The 23,403-nt window shown below is 38.0% G+C and overlaps 1 protein-coding gene across 2 annotated transcripts; it reads left to right on the top strand.

The window, feature by feature from the left end:
- Positions 1 to 660: 660 nt before the first annotated feature.
- Positions 661 to 22,882, top strand: il12rb2l (interleukin 12 receptor, beta 2a, like). 2 transcript variants are annotated; one of them, XM_036589515.1, is made up of 13 exons: positions 661 to 1,022; positions 2,097 to 2,378; positions 7,155 to 7,296; positions 9,796 to 9,950; positions 10,096 to 10,244; positions 11,142 to 11,280; positions 12,852 to 13,046; positions 14,932 to 15,033; positions 15,289 to 15,417; positions 18,632 to 18,784; positions 19,952 to 20,033; positions 20,256 to 20,340; positions 20,671 to 22,882. In XM_036589515.1, the coding sequence occupies exons 1-13, from the start codon at positions 950 to 952 to the stop codon at positions 21,046 to 21,048; spliced, it is 2,064 nt and encodes a 687-aa protein (XP_036445408.1). In that variant the 5' UTR covers positions 661 to 949; the 3' UTR covers positions 21,049 to 22,882. The 2 variants fall into 2 exon arrangements, with proteins under 2 accessions (XP_036445408.1, XP_036445409.1); XM_036589516.1 differs by lacking the exon at positions 18,632 to 18,784.
- Positions 22,883 to 23,403: the final 521 nt, after the last annotated feature.

The raw sequence follows: 23,403 nt of genomic DNA, 5'->3' as shown, positions 1-23,403 counted from the left end.
GGGCAACCAACATGAGTGCACTGCTGTACACCGCTCTCCACCACTGGGTGGTAATGAGTTTAAAATGCCCCAGATTGATTCCGTGCGTTAATTTCCTGACATGTGATGAGACCCTTTGGGGTTGAGTATTTTCAAACCACAAAATAATAGAACTCAAAAGGTTTTTGATACACAATGCTTACAGTTTTGTCCCTGGATCATCAAAAATAAATGATAAAACAGTATTTTTTATTTTAAATACGTGTTTCGAGGAAATGTATCAGAAATAGGCTACCGCCCACTGCGGGTTGCCCTCCGCTTTTTCTGAACGACTGATTATCGGTAAAGAAAGGCCACATGTCTTCCGGTAACACATAATGGGTGGAGCCTGTGACGACACATCGCAGACGACTTCCATGAAAGCTGAAATGGTTTGATCCAGAAGCGGGTTTTTACGTTCCAGGGGCAACCATTAAAACATTAAAGACGCCCCTTTATCCGCTTTTGAACCAGATATACGAATCAGAGATTTCACAAAAGACCTACAGCCAACGAAAAGGACAGAGCTGAATATGCGATATTTATGTAAACCTGTCGGAATCTGCAGTAACGCCCCCGAGACATGTTGTAATGGTACAGGCGGGGAAGTGACAGTGTAAACAAGCACGTACTGCAGAGAAAGTTTAGTTTGGCATCGCCCTCGGAGAGCTGTGTAGAGCTGGCGGGAGTTCAGTGGATTTAGGAAAAAAAAAACAAGTTATACCTCCTCCTATGTGTTCGTCGGGTAGGATAAGATGTTTGTAAAGACGTCTGTTTTGAAATTTCAACAACATTTATTTGTGAGTTGTCTAAGTTAGATAAACTGTACCAGCTCACGCTGTTCACGCTCGAAGGCGTTCCTGACTGGAAATGGGATTAAACTGAAATGATGTAAACTGGAAGGTTAGTCACTGGAGTGATGCAGTGAGTGATGGCATGGCAGAGTGGCACACTGGTCCTGCCTTTCTTCACTCTGTACTTCTTCGCCTGTCTTTGTTCTTACGGTGAGTGAAATTATTAATCCTGTTTCTGAAGTACTGAAGTGTTGAAATGGGTGGAAATTTGTTATACATTAGCATGTATTGCTGAGAGTCAGACTGGTCGCTAGTGTACCTTGCGGAGCTGCAACATGTTTAGCACTTGTCTGGGCTTCGCAGAAGAGTGTCTGAGTGGTTTTATGTCTAGGGCAGGTTGTTGGGAGGCGACATGGCAAAAATGTTATGATACTGTGAGACATTGTCACGATATGCATCACGATATTTAGTTTTTTTTTCTGAGATTTAATAAGTTGGAACACATAATAATAATAATAATATTATTATTATTATTATTATTATTATTATTATCAGGATAATGCTATTGGCCACCCCCACCCACCAGGACAGGGTATCGTTCAGCTTTTTCGATACTGTTATCTTGAAGGATACTTTTTAAATAGATCCTTTTAAATGCAAATAATTATGTATAAAAACATTAAGTGACGATATCTATAGTAAAAATCAAATTATACGAAATAATAGTACGTATGTTCCTTTTTTCTTAATTGCATTTAAACGAAAATACAAATCAAATTCTAAAAAGTACCAATCACAGTATAATGCTCAACATTCACGTCTTTTTTGTTTTTGCATTTTGAGATATTTACTCTGTATCACAGTATTAAACTTTTCTGAGGTTTGATAAGTTGAAAAGAACAAAAAAGAACCAGTAGTGGCACTTAAAAAACCAAAAAAACCAAAACAGAATACAGTGATTTTTATCACATACTGCTGAACTAAATCCAGTTAAACAGGCCTAACTTTGCTCTCCTTGTGATGAAACTCGGAGTTGGTCAATGTTCTTTATGTACAGATGATATTTATAGTATACTCTGAAAAGCATATTGTAACAATGTGACGTAATTGATCTCAGTAACAATAAATATAGTCATAATGCCCATGCTTGTATTGTAGTTTATTTTTAAGTAATGCCATAGTCTATTATATATACAAGTTATTGAGATACTTTTTTTGATACACTTGTTTCTCTATTTCATGTTTAACAAAATTCTTTCTGTTTATCTTTCTTTGTTTATCCAGCCTCCCTTGGGCAGGATGTAAGTTGCTGGTGGAATAAAGGCGTATCTGTCAACCGTAATGTGTCTATTGAGTGTCAAGCAGACCCACTGAGGTCCCTGCAGAAGTGTGATCGCTGTCAGCTTCGTCTTATCGCAGCTGAAAACTCAACACTGGCTGTGCCCCACCAGTGCACCCACAACACTGCAAATTTCACCGCCGTTTTGTCACCACAAGCCCTGCAGGACATAAGCTGTGAGCTTTTGTGTGGAGGGACACCTAAAGCCTGCACGATAAAAGAAGGCTGTGAGTATTACGCTGCAGAGATCTTATCATGTGCATATCACAAGTGGAAAAAATATCTGTATTAAGAGATAGCGAGCATCATGTAGACTTCACTGGACTGACCAAACTGTGTGGTTTCCATTGAAAATTAAACTCCATTACTGATACCGTTACTTATTTAATGTAAATGAAAAGTGGCTTATTCTTTAAATAAGACCAGGTTGACTGTGTTGGTTTGTGGGCAGGAGCATTTAGCCACGTGTATTTAAAAGAGCATGACTGTGTCCCAGTAAATGTGCTCTAATAAAAAGGCAGGCCAGGAATTGTGAAACACCTGATATAGTCTTCAGCCAGTAGGGTGAAATACGACCAAACTGGTTTTTGATCTAGCCCACTGTACGGTACAGCCTTTCAGAATTTTATACAGATGTGTGCCAGCATTTCTCAACTTTGAGGTAGTTTAGAGGTGAAAGGAAGAGCAACAACTTTTATACAGTACACTGATGGTATCAGTAATGTCTCTCTGTTGCAGCATCTGCACGTTACAAACAACGTGTGTAGGAAATATGCATTAGCAAATTAAATGTACGTGACTGATAGGCACCAATATATCACAGTAAGAGAGTCAAAAGTCATTTTTGAATGTCAGAAATGCATACTAACAATGTGTAGAGTTTTACATCCACTATTGAGGGATTTATGAGAGTGTTTAGAGAATTTTGTTTATCAGTACATGTGACTTTTTGGATTCATGCACAATCAACTTGACCGCGCTACTGCGAAGACTTCAAGATGTATAAAGGGCCTTCAATTCTTGAACATCAGGACAACAGTCCTGCATCTTATACACTTACAGCAGAATCAGACACATTATGTCTGTAGTGCTGTACCTTGCAGATGTACAGTTCTGTTATTTAATTTCCAGTCAAACACAAGTACAAGACCATTAAGTACAAGTTTTTCATTTTCAGGAGATATTTCTAAGGAGATAAGAAAAAATGGGACTAACAACCGTACAAGACCTCATAGACCACCAAAAATGTCACCATCAGATAGACAGTTATTAAAGCTTTTTTCTTTGAGAGAAAATCAAGCTCCACTCTTGCTTCAGATCTGAAAATCAACAGATGTTTCTGTCAACTTAACACCAAGGGTCTGAAAGGATGTGTAGATGTAAAGAAGCTGTTACAGCCAAATGGAAATAGACAGAAAAAGAGAGAAAATTTGCAAATCAAACAAAGGCAGTTGCTGGTGTTCTCGGAGCAATGGACTGAACACTCCAGTGTTTATTATAGGTGTTTGGGATTGCTTGGATTGTGAGAAGTAGAAAATGCAACCAACTTTTAAGACTGAACTTTGGAGGTGTGGAAAAATGTCCCTGCAGATTTCTTTGAAAACTGAAAGCAAGTCTCCTAAAAAGAGTGGAAGCTGTAATAAAGGCAAAGCGTGGACATAGTAAATAGTGAAAAAAATTTTAGTTATTGAGACTTCTGTGTATGTTTCTGTTATACATACATATTTTCGTTTTTTTCTATACACTGAAAAATGTGTACTGTATTGCTGTTTGGATCAGTAATTAAATAAACACAGGCTCTCTGCCTTCTGAACAGTGCTGTATATGTATTCACTCGCAGCAGTTACCATAGATTGAAGTATCTTTTTTGTACATTTGTACTTGCAATAAACTGCCAAGCTATCGGCAATGCAGTAGATTCGAGGACATTTTCAGCAGTGGACATCTTAGGGTTACCTGAAGTCACTAAAACCACCGGCATATGGTTAGATTATAAGTTCTTGATGATCAGTGTTATTATTGGATAGTAATATGATAATCCTGTTTTGATTTAGGCTTTCAGAGTGTGCTTATCAAAATGATTGGTGTTTGAGATTTGGAAGGAAAGAGCTAAATCTGGTGGGAAAAAGTTACTTTACAGTTAACGTCTAAGCAAGTGTATGATGCAATGTTTTTACCACTGAAAAAGTTAAATGTTGACAGTATCCAATAATGTATACTTGATGAGCACATGAACAGTATGCACAGGTAGGCGTTGGCAACACGATATTATTGTTATTTTGTTGAATTGCATCCTGAGTAAATCATGGGTTTCATCAGTACTTTTAAAACACTGAACTACTGTGTCAAAAAAGACAGATTTAGACCAAACGACTCGCAAAATAGTCCCAGCCACACACAATAGTTTCTGACTGCTACTTTCTCTGTCAAGTGAAGGCAAAACTCAAATCCAAAAAACTTGCAATGAGAGTGGTGTTGGCTATAAATTAGTCAGTATTATTAAGCCAAGAGAAGGTTATTGTAATTGTAATATACTCACTATTTTTATTTCATAAGCTGGAAAAAAATTAGATTAAACTGTGTGAAAGACCACACTCACAAATCAATGTCACAACAGGCTAGTCTCAGGCAACGTGGTACATTGACAATTTCTATTGTGTTTCTATTGTCAAACTCCTCTTTGGAAATAAGTAATTTATGCAATTAGTGCATTCCCATTATGTGTTGAAATGTATGTTTTAACATACTTCCCATAACATAGCCCTGTTATGAAAGACAGCAAAATCATCTGACAGTGTTCTTCTGGGGTCTGTGCAGCATTTGTGTATGTGTTTCAGCTCTTTGAGTTCCTAACAAAAGTAGGTATATTCAGTAACTGTAACCGAACTTGAATACACTTCAGCATATTTAAATGTAAAAGCTTTATGTTTCTCTCTCCATACGGCTTCAGTAGTGATGCCAACACAGAAGAAGTTGCTCATGTGAAATGCTGCTGTACTTTCAGCTGTGCTATACTCCCAGCAGTGGCTGATAAATCAATTACAGCTTTTTAGCGCTTCTTAGCTACTAATAGTAAAAACAAGAACAACACGGGATCGATTTCTATTACCTTTAATAAAATACGGATTTGACCTGATATTATTCTAATCCAGAGACGTTGTGTACTTTATTGATCCTACAAAGAAAAAAATTATTAATAGGTATCAGAACCAGCTAATATAAGCAGAAAATGCGTGATATTGAAGGGAAAAAAAGAAAGCATCTGATTCAATCCTGTAACAAATCTAGCCTGAAATAGCACACACTCACATTGTGTGATGTGTTGTTGGCTGTAGTCATTCCTGTGGGGTAGTACAGCATTTGAGTAGCTTGAGCATGATAATTTACTTTTTGATAGCAATGCTAGAAACTAGAAACAGAAAGAATACAATTTACTTTTAATATTACATGCTTAAAGTTTATTAAATATGAAAAGTTTATAATATGAAAAGTAAGCTTTATTTAATATTAAATATTAAAAGTAAAAAATAATATTTGATGGTTTCCATAAGGCTTCTAAACCCACATTTCAGAGCACCTGTGCTAAAGCAACAGAAAACACCTTGTTTTTTTTTTTACATGAAGAGCACATGGATGTGGATTTGGAACTCCCACCTAGCAGTCTGAAGTTTCTACAGCAGGGGGTGCTGTTTGTTTGCAAGTCATTTTAGTGTTCGTCATTTAGAGAAGAAACAGCCATAAATCTATGCATGATTTAACAGATGCACAAATTTGCAGTAACTAAGGTAAAAAAGAAAGTTTGTTGTCAAAAGCTATTGAGTAACTCAGAGTTATTTATCTGATTTCCATTAAATAATTTTTATAATAACAAATAATAACAAGGCGTGCAAGCATGTAAAACAGACCATTTAGCTGCTGCTGCTCAGTCTGTTTTAACTCATCTGTGCTAACCTACACAGAAAAGCAAGGGAAGAAACAGCATTGTTAATCATTATTACTCATTTTCGTTAAAGGTCAAATTATTTGTTAAATGTTAGATTTTGACACTTCAATGTAGGCCTATTTACATTTAGCAGACGCTCTTATCCAGAATGACTTACAAAAAGTGCTTTGTCTACCTAGAGAAAGTATCTTTGCTGAGCTCAGATATTGCCAGAGACAAAAGCCCATGTTGATACCTAGAGAGAAAGGAACAGAATTAAACACAGCACAGTGCAGTAGATTTCAATAATTGCAGTACAGGACATTACAATAAATAGTAGTTAAGATGATACTCAAAGTTTCGATGTTGGTATTGGAAAAGAAAAAAATTGTATCTTTAAAAGGAAAGGTTTCCTGAAAAATCTAATTTACACAATGTCACTCTTACCCTGGACATGGTGTTTGGTTAAGTTTGAACCTGAGCTTTGAGGCTAATTACTGGAAGACTGTGTGACTTATTTCGGAGCCCCAGTGTAAAACTTGAGAAGTATGGACACCAGTTAGGTCTTTGATGATCAGCTACAGTTTGGGTGCGTGAGACATTGTGTACTTCCTTTAAGTAACCTCTGAGCTAAGCTAAGTGTTCTGCGGTTCTGCTTTTGCTTTTCACTGTACTGCCATGTACTGAGGTCCTTGCATTTGTCCTTGTAGGGTGACTACATTTTTTGTCTCAGATGAATTAAAATGCCATCAGAGCTGACTGAGGAGTGTAACACTTGTGCATATGCAGAACTTAAGTGATTAAAAGAATATGGCTTTAGAGTAAGTTCATGTGGTGGGCTTGCTTTTTGCACACCAGCCGACAAGACTTCCTGTGTACATGCGGTCTCACATTTATTCACCCTCAAATTGTTGTGCAGGCACTTTTAGTGAGGCAGTAAAACAGCCTCGGTTTGTTGGGTAGGGTGGGTGATTGAACCAGAGTGACAAAGTCCAGCTTTTCTTTTACCTTTTTTTGTCCTTGTTTCTGTCCCCTGTCACTTTCGTTTGAATTCTTACTTAAATTCTCTTTGTCTCTACAGATCCACCTCCCACTTGCTTAATTCCATTGTATGATGTACAGCGAAATATCCACTGCCGCTGGACCAGCTTATATAATCTCCTCAACCCAGCCAACTTCACCCTACATTGGGAAGAGGAAGAGGAAGAGGCTGATGAAACAAAGTAATGTAACTCATACCATCTGAATCAATTAAGTGAACTTCTATTGGAAATCTTTATTAAAAAAGACATACAGCATCATCAAGTTCGATTATGAAGAGAGCATTATTGTAGTGTTTAATAGGAGTTAGTATGGTGCAGTGTGTGAAATATTGAATAAAAAGCATTGGATTCATAGTATTTGATAATATATATATATTTTTAAATGAGGCAATACTTTGTTTGTTCCAGTTTATCAGGTGTCAGAAAAAGTAAATATTGTGAAATATTGTATATCGTGAAAACCTCTTGTACTATTGTGATATTATATCTTTGCTATATCGCCCAGCTCTGCTTCCAGCAGATAGCCACCATTCTTCTCACACCAGTAGAATATGTTGAAGTTGAACAGGAAGTCTGAACTTGATTCTTGGTTTTCATATACATGAAAAGTACAAAATGTGTTTTTCTCCCTCATATATATGCACTTAAGGGAGGATTGTGCAAAGTCTAGAAGAGTATGGGTGAAAATATTGAGGATGTGCAGCTGAGTACATCTTTCTTTAGACACACTGTTTGGGTTAGATGGCTATCATAGAATTTTCTTTGCCTCTTAAAAGTAGTGATAGTGTCTGAATAGCGTGTAGCATTGCAGCTAGATGGAGGCATGGATGTTGAAAATGTGCTGAAAGAATGTCTTCCTACAGAATAGCATCAAAACTGTATTTTAAATGGGAATTCCACCAATTTTTCGAATCTCTGAATAATTCAGTCATTGCGATGTAAACAGTCATTTAGAGTAGTTTTGATGTGAAATGGTTCAACTTCCAAACTCTGGATTTCTGGATTTCTTTACAGTGTTGGTGATGGGAGCCAGGGATCACAATGTCTATAATGTAAATATAGGCATTTTATTTACAATCCAAAACCAACAGTGAACCTACATATGTCTGAGGTTGTATATGTAAAATAGCCATAAATCTGAAAAAATAAGTTTCTTTAGAGTCTGTTTTGCCTTACACTACCCTGTATGTACCCCTCTACCGTCAATGGATTAAAATATATGAATCAAAATTCATTTTAAGACAAAACTTATCATAAAACACACACAGCCCCCCCGCAGAATTTCTCTGAAGTCTCAGACATCAAGTGCTGTATGTCTAACCATTTATGGCCAATGTAATAGCTTTCTGTAAAGGGAGATTTCAGAGGCATTAAACTCTTCCGATATCTGGTTCCTGTCACCACCACTGTGAACTATTCTGACTTGGTAAGTTTCTTTGAAATGGAGCATTTCACAACAAACCGCTCCGAATGGTTTTGTTTACATCTCACTCATATGTAGAATTTTTAAAAAATATGATGAGTTTCCCTTTAACTCACAGGGTAGCTTGTACGTACATTACACAGCACAAATGAGCCTTGATGTGGTCACAATGTGTGCTCGTAGTGTTTGTTTCACAAATATTCTTTCTGTGCAGTGAACCTCTGTACAATGTTTTGGTGGGAAAGAACGGATGGGTTGTCCTACATCCATGGTTTTACGAATGAAGAGCGAGAGTTCTTACTATTCTATAGCGCTGTTTTCAGGCAGCACCACTGAATAAGTTTAAATCTTTCCACCACCAAAGTGACATCTTGGCCTCAGCCAGGCCGGGATTGGCCCACGGCAGGGTATCTCCCCAAGGTAATAATCTTGGGGAGATACACTGGATTGGGACATAGCGTAACATGTCTCTTGTCAGCATGAATCATGCCTGGAAAATTCTTAGGAAAATTCTTAGGATGGCATGCGGGGATTGCAGCCAAGTATACTTACGAAGTGGACAAAGATAGCCCTTTATCAAAAAGACTCCTTGCATCAGCGCTCAAATGCATTACACTCCTTGCATCAGAGCTCTGGTTGTAGGAGCTCTGGCTTTCTGTATAGTCTCCATCACTGATAAAGGAAGTCCATCTTTTAGAAGATGCTCCCGTTCAGGTTCCAAGCTACCAGCTATGTCTGAGAGGGCCAATGAGGGGCTATCAGAATAAGAATTCTAATTCTAACCTCTGCTCCCTACGGAGACCCGGAGGGGACGGAGGTAAAAAAAAATAATTAATTCGAGTCAACGTTTTTGCAGTTCGTATGCACATTTTCTTTTATTCGTGGTCACGTTTTCTTAAATCGTTCCCTTGTTTTTTTTAACGTGAGCACATTTTCTTTATTTCGTGGGTGTTTTTTTTTTTATTTGTGATCACGATTTTCTAATTTGTTCTCTCGTATCAAGTGCTGATATGGGAAACGGAATCCCATATGCAAACATGTTTAGACATATATGTTTAGACACCTTGCCAACTCAGATTGGAGTAAGTGTTACATATGAAGCCCTGAGTTGATTCATAAATATGTATTTTGCATCAAGTAGCTATTCAGTTTATTGGCCCGGGGATTTCAAATCAGAAAAAATAACTGTGTTTGACTTTCCAAAGTATAAGTCTCAACAGTGTATGTGTGGTTTTGTTTGTGTATAATTTATGCAGGAACCATGGCTCTCGTGTAATGGGGAATAGCGACTATGGCACAATCCGACGTGATAAATACACGAGGAGCTTTCACGTCAGAGTGTGGGTCTCTGCTGTGAGTGCGCTGGCCACTGTGCAGTCAGAAGCTGAAACCTTCAACACAGACAATATTGGTTGGTTTTTTTCTTCTCTTGCTTTTCTACTGCTGTGTAGCCCTTTCTCACCTCATACTTTGTTCTCTACCTTCACTCTTGAAGCCATTTTAGGTAATTTCACTGTTTTCACCATCCTTCACTTTATAACCCTTCATATCTTCAGAAGAGCCACTGTCTCCGTTATTCACCAGTCACACATGTGATCCCTTTGAGATCTTCTGGTATGTGGAGGAAGACGACTACGAGACAAGCTCACAACAAAGGATATGTGAGGTCCAATACAAGGATGAATGTGACCTGGACTGGACAGAGGTGAGACGCAAGGGGGGGGATAAAAGATGTTTAAGGGTTTTTCTTTGTATATTTTGCTTTTAAGTGATTGGAGAGCTGTGCCCTCCTCCAATGGAAAAAAGAAGTGCTCCCAAGCTGCACAACTGAGATTTTTGCTCATTGACTTTTCTGTTCTCTGCTCACAAATAATGTTCTTTCATAGCTGCTGTTGTGAAGTTGGACAAAGTTTACAGAATGTATTAGAGAATGCAAAAATTCCCATCAGTCTAGTTAGAAGAGTACAGCATGTTTCAGAATGTTTGTTGGGTATTAAGTTGTTGTCTCCAAATATGAATCATAAAATCTAAGTAGTTTTTTTTTCCATGTTACTTTTGCTTTAATGTCAGATATGTCTGTGTGAGTGCTGAGCAACTCTAAGAGAACTAAAATACAACTAGAAAGAGAAAGTCTGTGAAACCCGAAGACGATGCTATGAAATCCCAGGTGGTTGCTACATTGTTGCTAGGCTGTTGCTGTGCTATCCCAGTTGGTCAATAAGGTGTTGCAGGGCCACTGCTATGTGAAGCCAACTTAGTAATATATAATTTTCTGCTTTGGTCTGGAGAACTAGTTGCAAGTATTAGAATTTCTCATTAGGCTGAATGAGACCTTAGCTTGTCTAACCTCAGTGGCTATAAAAGAACACATTTGTAGCCAGAGTGTAGATAGGTCAGTGGTCTCCGTTCTCTGGGTGGGCATGCTGGCTTAGTGTCACAATGAGTGCAATAAAACACAAGAACAGTAGTGTGCTTGGATCATGGGCAGACTCTTTCAGTCAGTCTTCAACATGACATGCCATGTCTTTCATTTGAAAATATATTAGAAATTTGTTGCTGATTTTCTGTGTGTGTGCGTGTGTGTGTGTGGTGGGGGATATAGGTTGAAGAAACCTTTGACTCAAGCTTTGTGCTAGATCATCCTGTGCCATTTCCCAAGTTCCGTGTTCGCTGTGGTGTTCGTGGAGAAAGGATTATTATGAGTAACTGGAGTTTATACACCACCAGGACTCCTCCTAGAGGTAAGCGATTGTCATTTCTCCAACCACAAGGGAGTTCCTCAGTAACAACTGTTGTGAGGTTGCATACGTTTTACAGACCGCTGGCAATAATCCTATTCAACCTAATGAGCACACAAGTTTTGTCAAGATACCTACATTTTGTAGAACTTTGAAATGAAAAGATGTGAATACAACCAAAGTATTTTGAAAAAGAAATTGTTGTCTACCTTAGATTTACAAGCAGAATTGATAACTGTAATGTCCCTTTTACTGGGCATGCTAAGAAAACAGTCCATCTACAGCTTCTACAATATGCAGCAGCATGAATCCTAACAGCAGTCTTGGTCTAATCTCGGTCTCGACCTCATTTGGTTTCAGTCTTGTCTCAGTCTTGGGGTAAGGTGGACTCAGAAATTGTTGAGACCAGCCTAATATGTAGACTTCTCTGACTACAGTGCTACAACCAGTATGTTCTCCTTTGAAATTTCTGTTTAAGAGTGGAAAGGATGTTCCTTCCCCAGTCCTTCCCCAGTACAGTACACTGTTCATTCCCCAGTACCGTTTCAACTTCCCGGGTTGCTAGATATGAAACAAATTGGCATGCAAATACAGCGTGATGCAGCTATGGAAGCAAGCAAATGAACTGGATCCCGAATTTTCTGCATCCACCAGCAATATAATAAAATGCAAGTAAATATTGGTGATGCATTTGAAAGATGGAGACAGCTTAGAGCCCAGAAAGACTTTAAGGCTGATGCTGAGTTTGCAGATTTTCTCCTGGGCAGATAAGCATTGAGCTTCAGCTAAGGTTAGCTAACCAAAGCTAATTTATCATGCCTACTGGTAGGGATGGACATCTTAAGTAACTTTAACATTTCAGTACTCGCATTCATGCTCTGTGGTCCATGTGCTGAAGTTGGCTTCCTCTTTGCCAGCTTCTTGTTCACATTTTCCCTTCCTACCTTAAATGGTACAGCAGTTACAGTCTGACGCCTCAGGTTCCAGAATGTAACTGCTGCAACATTTAAGGTGGAATGGGAAAATTTGAACAAGAAGCTTTTACTACCGTACCTAACGCTAACACAGCTAAGCTAATAAAAAATCCATATGAGTTTTAATTTGGAACTAATAAAAACATTGCAAACATATACATTAGCTGCAGTCTGACTTGTCGTCGCTTGCTATTGTAAAAGTTCGGCGTAACACTTGTTCATATAGGTTCAGTGTCCTCAACCTGGCAACCATGTGGGCTTCGAGTCTGGGGAGGAGGGGACAGTGGCAAACAACCTTCTCCAGTATTTTGTAATTGGACTGCATTTTAAACGCTTGCTGTATGTTTTTTGCTGCTTTAAATTTTTACAGCTTTATAAACAAAAATAATTTGTTACATAAATAAAATGTTATTTGTTAGTTTTAATTAATTTTGGCCTTTTTGGACATATTCTGTAGGCAGGATGAATAGTGAGACAAGAATGTTCATTGCACTTGACCTGAAACAAATTAAAAATGGGTTATATCTGACATTGATTGGGCTAAGCTGGCCATGGAGCCATGAAGAGTGCAGAGTAACAATGTCTGTGTTGTTTTACTAGATCTGGCAATACCTGAGGTGCTACTCAACGTGACAGGCGGGAGCCAGTTTCTGGATGTGTCGTGGTCAGTACCCTCACAGTTCATTGAGAACATACAGGAGTATGTGGTGCAGCATAAGCCTATAGGACTACCTCACACACTTTGCCCAAACTGGGACAAAGTGGACAGAACCCAGAACTCGGTCACATTCGGAGGTAGGATGTGTATGTGTGTAATAGCAGTTTGCCTTATGTTAAAGTTGTTGCATCTCCAAACAACCATTGTTTGCTTTGACAGGAAACGAGTACATCATTTCCTCATAACACGTTTGAAAGCACAGTTATGACTCACAATGGTCACATGCTACTAAAGTTAAAACACTGCCCTAGCGTCAGTGTGTACTCCCTTCAGAAGTGAAACTGTGGGTTACATCAGTTTTCAATACCGTAGCTCCCCAACTCCTTTTACACCGCAGAGGTTTGTGTATTCCTTGCCCTAACATTCATTATTATTCTTGAGATTCAGCTCAAGAAGGGGTTAATAATAGCTAATGATATGATTCAGATGTACTGGGAAAACAAAACTATGCAAAGCAGGACTGGAAACAAAAACAGTGGAAAAACTAGGCCATAGATATTAGCATTGTTGTGCTCAGGGTGGGCAGAATTAAGAATAGGGTACTAAGAATATGCACAAAAGTATTTAATTGTTTTTAATGAGGGTTTCCACTGATATTTTGAAATGTCTGCACAATTAAATGGGTAAGATGTAAGCAGTGTCATTCAAAGTGGTTTGATGTGAAATGTGCTGTTCTAGGGAAACTAGTGTCAGAGTTGTCCACGGTGGTGATAGGAACCAGACGTCTGAAGAGTTTAATGACTCTAAAAGTTATTACACTAAATACTTCGGCTGATGCCTGAAACATTGTTTTATAATAGCTTTGTGAAGGTTTTGGCTTAAAACTTACATGTTGAAATATATTAATAGTTGAGAGGTACATACAGGGTGTTGTAAGGGAAAATAATCCAAAAAGAAGTTATTCTTTCATATTAATCACTATTTTACCATCATCACCATTACATATAAGAAATCAGAAGATGTAGGTTCGCTGGTGGTTTGGGATAGTAAATAAAATGGCTATATTTGTGTTGTAGATATTACAACCTCACCACCACTTTAAAGAAATCACTAAAGTCAGTAAATTTTTGTAATGTGAAATTTCACATCAAACTGCTTAGTTTTTGTTTACATCTCGACCACTGAATTATGCTGAAATGTTGAAAGATTTTATCCCTAAAAATGACTATAGAGCTGTCATGATTACTTGATTACTCACTTAAACAAAGAAGGAAAATGTACCTTTTTAGTGCAGTGATTAGTTTCATAATGATAATGCATATTTTAAGTTTTCCTACAGCTCTCTCTTACAGTATATATGTATAGATATATACTGTATAGGCAGTAAAGATGCGTGATGGACACACTTTTATATGAATTTTTTGCCACTTACTCTTTTTATATTTTTTGGTGACGTTTATATTTTTTTGCAGTAAAATATTGTGGAATCTTTGAAAGGTGCTGCATAGTTTGGTACTGTTCAGTTTTCAAAAGAGTCGTTCAGAGTGGTTTGATGTGTCAGAGTCAGAATTGTTCACAGTGGTGGTAATAGGATCCAGACAGCTGCAGAGTGTAATGCCGCTAAAAGCTCCTTTACAGAATGTTGTTGTCTGGAGTAGTTTTGAATATGCAGCTTTGTGCCTGAGACGTTGTTTTCTGAGAGTTCTGAGAGGAACTTTTAGCCTAAACATATTTTTTTAAAAATCCATTCATGGTAGATGTGTACATGTAGGGCATTGTAAGGCGAAGTAGTGCTCAAAAACATTACATATAAAATTTCAGAAGATACAGATTCACAGGTCATTAAGGATAGCAAATAAAATACATATTTGCAAAGGCTGTATAGATTTGTCAGTGGTCCCACTGTTGGTCATTGTATCCCTGTCCTTTCACACAGTTTCAAAAAGGCTTACTTCTGGTTGGCCTTCTCAAGACACTCATGACATGCGATGCCTTACTTCTGTCATTTGTCTCCATCTCCAGATCAGTCTTGGAACTACACAGCCTACAATGTATCTCTGTTCGCTGTGATCAACAACTGTAGCCATTTACTCCAGTCTGCTACTGCATACACAGTTCATGAAGGTATGCTGATAAGATTATTACTATTGTGATGTTCTGCTTTTAGATACATAATGATTTTGTTGAACTGAAACAAATCTTACTAGACAGCAAAGTACTCATGAGCCCAGTTCATCACATTTGTTCAGTTGAACATTTAGCAGTAACACTCTGCATGGAGTTACAAACTTAGTCATCATTGTAGTACTTCAGGCCAGAGTTCATTATTGAACTGCGTTTGTGTGGTTTACTTATCTCTCATTTTCTCTCTCGTCTCAGTGCCTCCAAAAGTCACAGACGTTCGTGTTACAGACATCTCTGCGTCTAGTGCAATTCTGACATGGGAGCCTCTTCCACTTGATAAGAGAGTTATTCTGAAGTACTTAGTGGGCCTCAGTGACCATAAAGGTAAGGATTCTACATAACAAAAGAATACATGATCATGCTTGTCCAAATGATTTTGGTAATTGTAATTTCAGTGTCTTTAGAAAGCTTACAGCAATAAACCTAAATCAAATGTTTCTGTACAAATAGGACATGTGGCCACTTATAACTGCTTATATTGTAATATTTACAGTTGTGAGAAAATGTTTGTGGACTTTCTGAAATTGTATGGGTCCCAAAATGTGATCTGGTCTTTATCCTATTCATAATAGTGAATAAGGACTTTTCAGAGTTAAAGAATTTTCAGAGCAAAAATAAAAGGTTATGAATGTAAATGTGGTTCTTTGAATTGCGAATGACCACAGTGACATGACCTAAGATGTAACAAGTAATATAAAAGCCCTCATCATGTGGAATCTTCTCATAGATTCCAAGTTCTTGCATATCTGACGGGTGCTCATAGGACCATAATTACATTCGCAGCTATCATTCTGTTTCATTTCTGCTGACTGCTAGAGCTGATGTGAAGTACAGTGCTTGACTAATAGGTACAAATTCCATAGGAAAAGGTCTCGGTGAGAATAAATCTGAGGTAGGTTTAGGTGCAAACCAATTAACACAGGAAGAGGGCTTTTCTTAAGTGTAACCTGCCATAATGGACTCCCTAGGAGGAACAGCAGCATTGACTGCATTACAAATCATGGTGTTGTAGTCAATTATAATAAAACATAGAATGTGAATCCTGTCTAATGTCTCCAAGATAAGGACAAGTGGAAGCATAAAGCAGCAGATGTAAAAAAGTCTTGGCCACTCTGTGTAAGGAGATATTTCTTAGTGGAACACCAGATAGGAGATAATGTTACATCTATGGCATCATATATTGATGTAAAATTGATGCTGAGCCTGTGTTGTGAGTCCACTGTGGTTGTAAAGCCACATTAGGAACCGGCAAAGCTGCAGTAAGTTCAGGGGAATGACTGCACAGGAGTGAAAGGTATGTCAGGCAGCTTGACGTAAGGCAGAGGATTGAGAGTGCTCTGAACTGGATGGTTTAAGACAGCGTAAAGTAACTCTTGTGCCGTTGACCATTAGACCCTGTACTCTGAGCCTGTGCCATACAAGCCTCCTCATGCTTCTTGACCTCAGCGGGGACAATACCTGCCCACACCTGGTGAATATCCTATGGATCAACAAATCTTGAGCTTGAAGTTGGTATGCAGGCCTTGGAGAGCAAACGGATGAAATCACTTGTGGCTGGGGGCAACAGGCTCATGAAAATCGCCATTCTTTAAGTGTACAACCTTGAATCATCTCTTTGGCCTAACAGTACGGAAAACCAAGGCCATGCATAATATGTGAAATTGTTTTCTTCCTGGGGAACCAAAAATAAATTGAGCAGAACCCCTCAGACTGAACAGTGATTGTGCATCTGTGGAGGAGAGATTGAACTTCGTAGGAGAGGTGCTGCCAAAGAATTTCTAATGAGGAGAATCACCACTCAGTATTGTTGTCCGGGTTGGACGAACACTATGAAATGAAAATGAATTAAATGAAATGAACCTTTTAGCCAACTGTGTCTGAACACATCGGAATTAGACCTCCGCATTTAACCCATCTGTGCAGTGAAACACCACATACACACTTGTGAACACACACACACACACACACACACACACACACAAGGGGCAGTGAGCACACTTGCCCGGAGCAGTGGGCAGCCCTATCCACGGCGCCCAGGGAGCAGTTAGGGGTTGGGTGCCTTGCTCAAGGGCACTTCAGTCACGTACTGTCAGCTGAGGGGATCAAGCCAGCGACCTTCCGGACACAAGGCTGGTTCCCTAACCTCCAGCCCACGACTGCCCCATCTAGACTAGAGGGTGCTCCCGAGATGGTACTAAATTGATAGGTTCTTATAGAGCTTTTGTACAAAATCATAGTTTGCAAATGCTTAATTATAATTAAGCATTTATAATTATAAATAATTTATAATTATAATTCATTTTTTGTAAACACAGAACAGCATAAAATATTTCAGCACAGCTATTATATTTGTGATCAGTTTTGAACACTAGTTATAAGACTTTCTAACAGTGCCTTATGTACATTTTTGATGTCAGTGACTGCAAACAGCTTCATTCACTGAGCAACCAATTAGCAGTCAGTAGCAGTAATGTTAACTTCCTCCAGCCCAAAACTTGTTTGCTGTAGAAAAACAGAGATACTGTTAGCGTCGCTTTTATTTTTTTAATAGAATACACCCTTCTGCTTTCCAAAATTAAAGGACATTCCTACATAATGGCTTGTGATTTTTTTCAATAACGTGTAATTTTTGGTTTGTAGTTGTTTAGCTTCATTCACCTCTTGTCATCAAGGACCCCTCCAGTGTTGTGCTGTCATTTTTCTGGTATGATGTGAGAACTAGGAAGTGACCAGGCTCCCCTTAAACGTACAGCGTCTGAAATCAGAACTTGCCTTTAGTTGAACCATTGCTTTAAAATTAAGGGCTTCAATGGGGGAAACCACCAAAAAAGCCTTTCTATGCCATAATATCCTTGGTCTGCCATATATGCCAGCATTCATGACTGGGCATATGGGCAAAAAGGAGGATTTCTACACAGTAGTAGGAAGTAGGCTAATCCCGGCAACCCAGAATACCAAACTCAGGATCTGCAGAAAGTCTAACATATTAACTACAGCAGTTTGCCAGAATGGGTCATCTAGGCACAAGGAAGCTAATTTCATAATGCCTAGCCGTACAGCTTCTCCACTAGACTCAGCAGAAAAAGAATGATGCAGTGTGACTGTGCTAAACCAGTGGTTAGCTACATGGCTAAAACAAAACTATTGTAAAATGCATGCTAAACTAATATGCATGCTAAACTAATAAGTCTGTTTTTGTAATATACTGGAAAACAAGTAGGATTTAATGCTTGCAAGGGAGATTAATGGACACCTGACATTACCATGATAAACAGAGCTTCACTATTCATCAATAGCAAGCTAGTATGTATTCCCAGATTCATGAAGAACAGGTTAACATCTTGGACTGTTTAGAAGCAAACACAACTGGTCCTATCTGTGGACCTGTGGAAAGAGAAAGAATGATATTTTCTGCATGAGCAGTATGAGCAATCGCTGTGCTTTGCACTGCCTCTGGTTGTCACTTGAGATGAAACGGCTTTCAGGCTAGTGGGCAGTGTCTTAGTCTGTGGTTTAAAGCTTTTTGTCTTTTGAACAGTGTTGAATGTGAGCAGTGATGAGAACAGCGTCCTTCTGCCTGAGCTGAACCCTGCACAGCAGTATGAAGTGTGGATCAGTGCAGTGACTTCTGGTGGGCAGGGAGAGAGTACAACTATCTTATTTACCACTAAAAGTGCCACTGTCATTTCTGGTATGGTATAGGTTTGTGTGTATGTATATATGTATGTATGTATGTATGTATGTGTATATAAAATCTTACAGCATATGTCCAGATGCTAAATTGTCAGGTGAAAGTCAGAATATTATTGGAGTCATCTTTTTTTCCTCTGATATACAATCTAGCATTTTGTGCTGTTATCAACCCTAACCTGATACTGGGGATCAGATTGGTGCAATAGTAATGACTCATTAAAATCATTATATGTACTCACCTGAACCAACCCTTCATATATTAGCATCGTTGGATTACTGCAGAAACATCACTAAACAAGCACACTTTAGAAAGCTGTTTGTACCCAAGGCTAATGAATAACGAGAACACAACTTGGACTTCTGAGCAGTGTGAAAAATATTAGTGCCTGATGAAGCCATAATGTTAAGCATGGCCAACTGTAATCATAGGAATGCACCAACATGAGAATTGTAGGATCTAATGTTTTTATTTATATATTTTCTGATATGTTTATAAAATGTGGAAACTGGAACAATATCCACCTGGATTAGTTAACTAGTCTACTATCTTAGTTAATTAGTCTACTAAAGGCCTATTAGGGAGTTTTAAAGACACAAATCTTGGTCTTTATCAGTGAAAAAGGATGTAATACCTGCTATTCTTTTAAAATAGGCAATTTATTCTCCAGAGTGCCATAACTAAAGACTTACACCTAATAGAATTCATGGAAACTGAGTTTTCTACAGTGTTGATGCTCCCTGTAGTACACCAGCAATATTTGAAGATATATATGTTTTAATAGACTTTTGTAGACTCCAGTAAGCAGCTTTCTTCATTTTAACATGAAATAGATGCCACTGTCCCATTACGCTGTGCCATATTTGAGCAGCTTTGTTCACTGGCTCATTTATTTTGGTCCCATATAGTGATTGTTTCTAAGGTAACCCGCCCAACAAGATTTGTCTGTGAAGCCAGACTACCTAATGGGATTTAGCAACTGTTAACAGGATAGCCCTCAGTCTGCTACTATTCAGAGGAGACGAGTTATTGCTCTGATCAATACACATACTTCATATCTGAATTTCTCTTTTATTTTTTATAATATGTCATCTGCTGCAGTAGATACTATATTGTGGATACTGAATAATGTTTGATGTCACTATATCTGTCGTTTTTGTTTTTCAGATTACACCATTACAGTAGTGGTGGTCACAGTTTTGGTGTGTCTCACATTCCTTATAATGATGATATTTGTTTTCATAATTTGGTGAGTGCTGTTAATAATGTTCTTTTATTTACCCTAATGCAAACAGATCTTCTATCCATCTGTAATAAAAATTCAAAAGACCTTGTCCTCAATTCAGATTTTATGGGATTGTAAGTTGTGCTGATTTCATTTATAATGTTAAATAAAATAAATGCTGGTCAGCATCGAAAGAATGCATGTCATGGCTGTATTTGAGCTGATATCTTATTTCCAACTATCTAGCTATTCCTCATGGCTCCAGGGCAAAGTATGGCTGAAGATTCCAGATCCTATCAACAGCAGCTTGTTTCAGCAGAGGAACAATCAGGTCAGTGTGGGTAGCAGTGTGGCAGGAGTAATCTAGTTCAGTTTAATCAACAGCCAGTGCTGCAGTAGTCATTTTTCCCTGCTCTAACATGCCTCGTTCAGCTCATGAAGAGTGTGTTAGTTATGTGATGAGTTGAATCATGTTGTGTGTACAGTAGGAATAAAAAATGACTTTAACTGCATTTAACTGTGTATTCTTCAGATTAAGCGTGCAGTTAATTCTATAAGTCAATTATATATTGAAATGCTGATTAGTTTAACAAGCATATGGCTTAATGAGATCATTAATTTACCACAACTCTTACATGATCTGTCCATGTGTGTCTTACAGTTCCAGCAATCATGGCTGGTACCTCACAGACCCTCAGAGCATGCTCTAATGATCTCTACGGTAGATGTGATCTTGATTTCTGACAGCCCCTTTGACCCAGAGGCTGAACTGATAGTGGAGTTACCTGAGGTGGAGCAGCAGCAGACTCGGCCAGAGGAAGACAGAGAACACGGAGAGGAGGGAGAAAAAGAGCTACAAGAGCCTGGAAGATTAGACAGGAATGATTCCATGCTACTTCAAAGAGCAAATGAGTACAGACAGGTGATTGACAGCAGTGAGGAAGAGGCAAGCAGAGAAAATGATGATGATGACTGGGATGAGCTGCCATCTCCTTCAGACTATGAGAAACATTTTTTGCCCTCTGTTCAAGATATGTAACTTTTTTTGTACTTGGGACCCTGATTTGTAATGGAAAGTTATTCCAAACTTCTTGATGTCCTTCATACTGTATGTTTTTCAAAGATTTTTGAACATTCAGGGAAAACTGAACATTTATTACCTTCAAAAGACATTTTTGTGACCAACTTTTTTGTATCTTGCATCTCGATTCATATAGTCATAATAATAACTGAAGCATACTCAGTAGTTCTCAATGTGCTATAGTTCTTTGTGCTGTGTTTTTTGTTTTTTTTTTTCGTTAAAAGACACTCGGGGTGCCTTAAGCACATTTATTAGTATCAGACTGACAAAATTTATCGACAAAAGTTATGCAAGCACGTTGGCCTTTATTCATCAAAGCTGTAGAAACTGTATGAATGCGTATTTGACCTCCCTGAATAATGTGCAAAGTACTCTGCATCTGATTTGTGAAACTGTTGTATGACATGAAAACAACCAATGGCTGCATACTAAATAGAGTAGTAGAACCACTAATAGTACTGTATTTAGAAACAGAGTGTAGAGAATCCAGAGGATCTGTGTGTTAGTGGACCCTTTGGTGGTCCTCGGGCCAATACTGAAGGGGGCAGAGGTTCATAGTGGGACAGTGATGGTACTTTGTCATAAAAATCAGCGAAAAAATAATTGACTTAACAATAAAAAAAATGTTTTTAAATGGTAAGCAATATTAATACAAGCCCTACAACAACACCACACAAAGCAGCTTTTTTCCCCCTCTGGTCCCTTGCCTCTAGAAACAAACTCCTGCACTAGTGAACTAGTAATTCATGAAGATGTTTCAATAGGGAGCCAGTGAAAGAAAAACATTCAGCAGAGTCATGAGCCAATGGTTGTCCTCAGGTGGAGTTTTGGGTCAAACAGGGAATGCGCTGCTCCCCCTACTGGCCAGAGGTTAAATAACTTTATGTTTTTTTAAATTACAATTGAAGAGAATCAATTGTGAAATGAATAAAATGTCATGGCTTTATTCAAGATGGTATAATGACAAGGTGTAGTATGATTATTTTATCCACTTTAGGATTGCCAAATGCTAAATTATTAGTAATATATTCTCTTTTTTTATTATTATTGTTTTTACTGATATTATGAATGATATTTTTAATAATGATGATTATCTAACTGTTTTTATGTATAGAAAATATTACGCTCAAATTTACCTGCCCTCCTACCAGACTTGAGTTTGACTGTACTTGTATACCAAACATGAAATAATCTGCTGGTCAGATTTGCATGCACTCGTTTTATGATTAGCTCAACTTTGATGAATAAGGGCCAAAGACTTGTACACATGGAATACTTAATGGTCAGTATAACTGATTATAGATATTCATGGATTGAACTGTTTGTGGTTTTGAAACCTTTTATAGATGCCCATGACAAGTGCTGAGATCAGAAGTATAACTTCATTGGATATCAGAGGCGCCTGTCCTACAAGCAGTCAGAGTAAATTTTCAATGTACGATATTAGTCCCAGCTTCTGGAACAAAGACTACAGCCAAGTGACTCAAACTGACTGCCAGCCACAGTTACTATGCAGAAATGATCCCAAAGTCCTTGATGCACAAGCAGTGTTTGATAGATATTTTGCATTCAGGGCATTTTACAGGGAAGTTTACATTTCACTGTTTACCTTTTTATCTAATAAATGTTCCTATATTTTCACAAATGTATAAGATCATTATTTTCTATTTCTTATGCTGTAATTGTTTTACTGTAAATCTCCTTAGAATTTACTAACCAATAGTGCAAACTGTATATTATTACACTATATAAATTAAATGCTGTTAATAATAAAGATGATATCCCTGTGTAAGCCTGGAGTTTCATCATGATATATAAAGCAGTACAGTGGAATGTGGAGAAGGCATAGAGTGCTTCAGAGGATTTTTTTAAACGAGTATTTTTTTTTTTTACAGCCTTTTTCATTTTCATGCACTATGCGCAATCATTCCCAGTGATGCTGCTCACTTCAGTACTGAATAAAGGATAGTGCTAGACAATCAAAGAAGAAAAACAGTGAGACAGATCTAAAAGGTTGTTTTAAATGTATTTACTGTTATTCATAAAGTATGGTGCAAGGCAAAATTTCAATTCTGCCATTGTTGTTATTGTCTGGCCTTGATAAGCAGTTTCTGAACAGTATCAGCTAAGATTGTAACTACTTCAATACAGTTTAGAAAAATCTAAAGAAAGACTGTATTGCTGATATGCTTCTGTCTCTTCCAACAATTTCTCATTTGCCATCTTTCATGGAAACCATCTCCAACAATAACCACTACTAGGCATTGGGGTGCATCTTGTCTATTTTTGTACTGTTCATAGTTCAGTTGTATT

Source organism: Colossoma macropomum, unplaced genomic scaffold (assembly GCF_904425465.1).
Source record: "Colossoma macropomum unplaced genomic scaffold, Colossoma_macropomum, whole genome shotgun sequence".
NCBI classification, from domain to species: domain Eukaryota; kingdom Metazoa; phylum Chordata; class Actinopteri; order Characiformes; family Serrasalmidae; genus Colossoma; species Colossoma macropomum.
The sequence above is the reverse complement of the archived record's forward strand: the minus strand, read 5'-3'. Positions and strand labels throughout refer to the sequence as shown.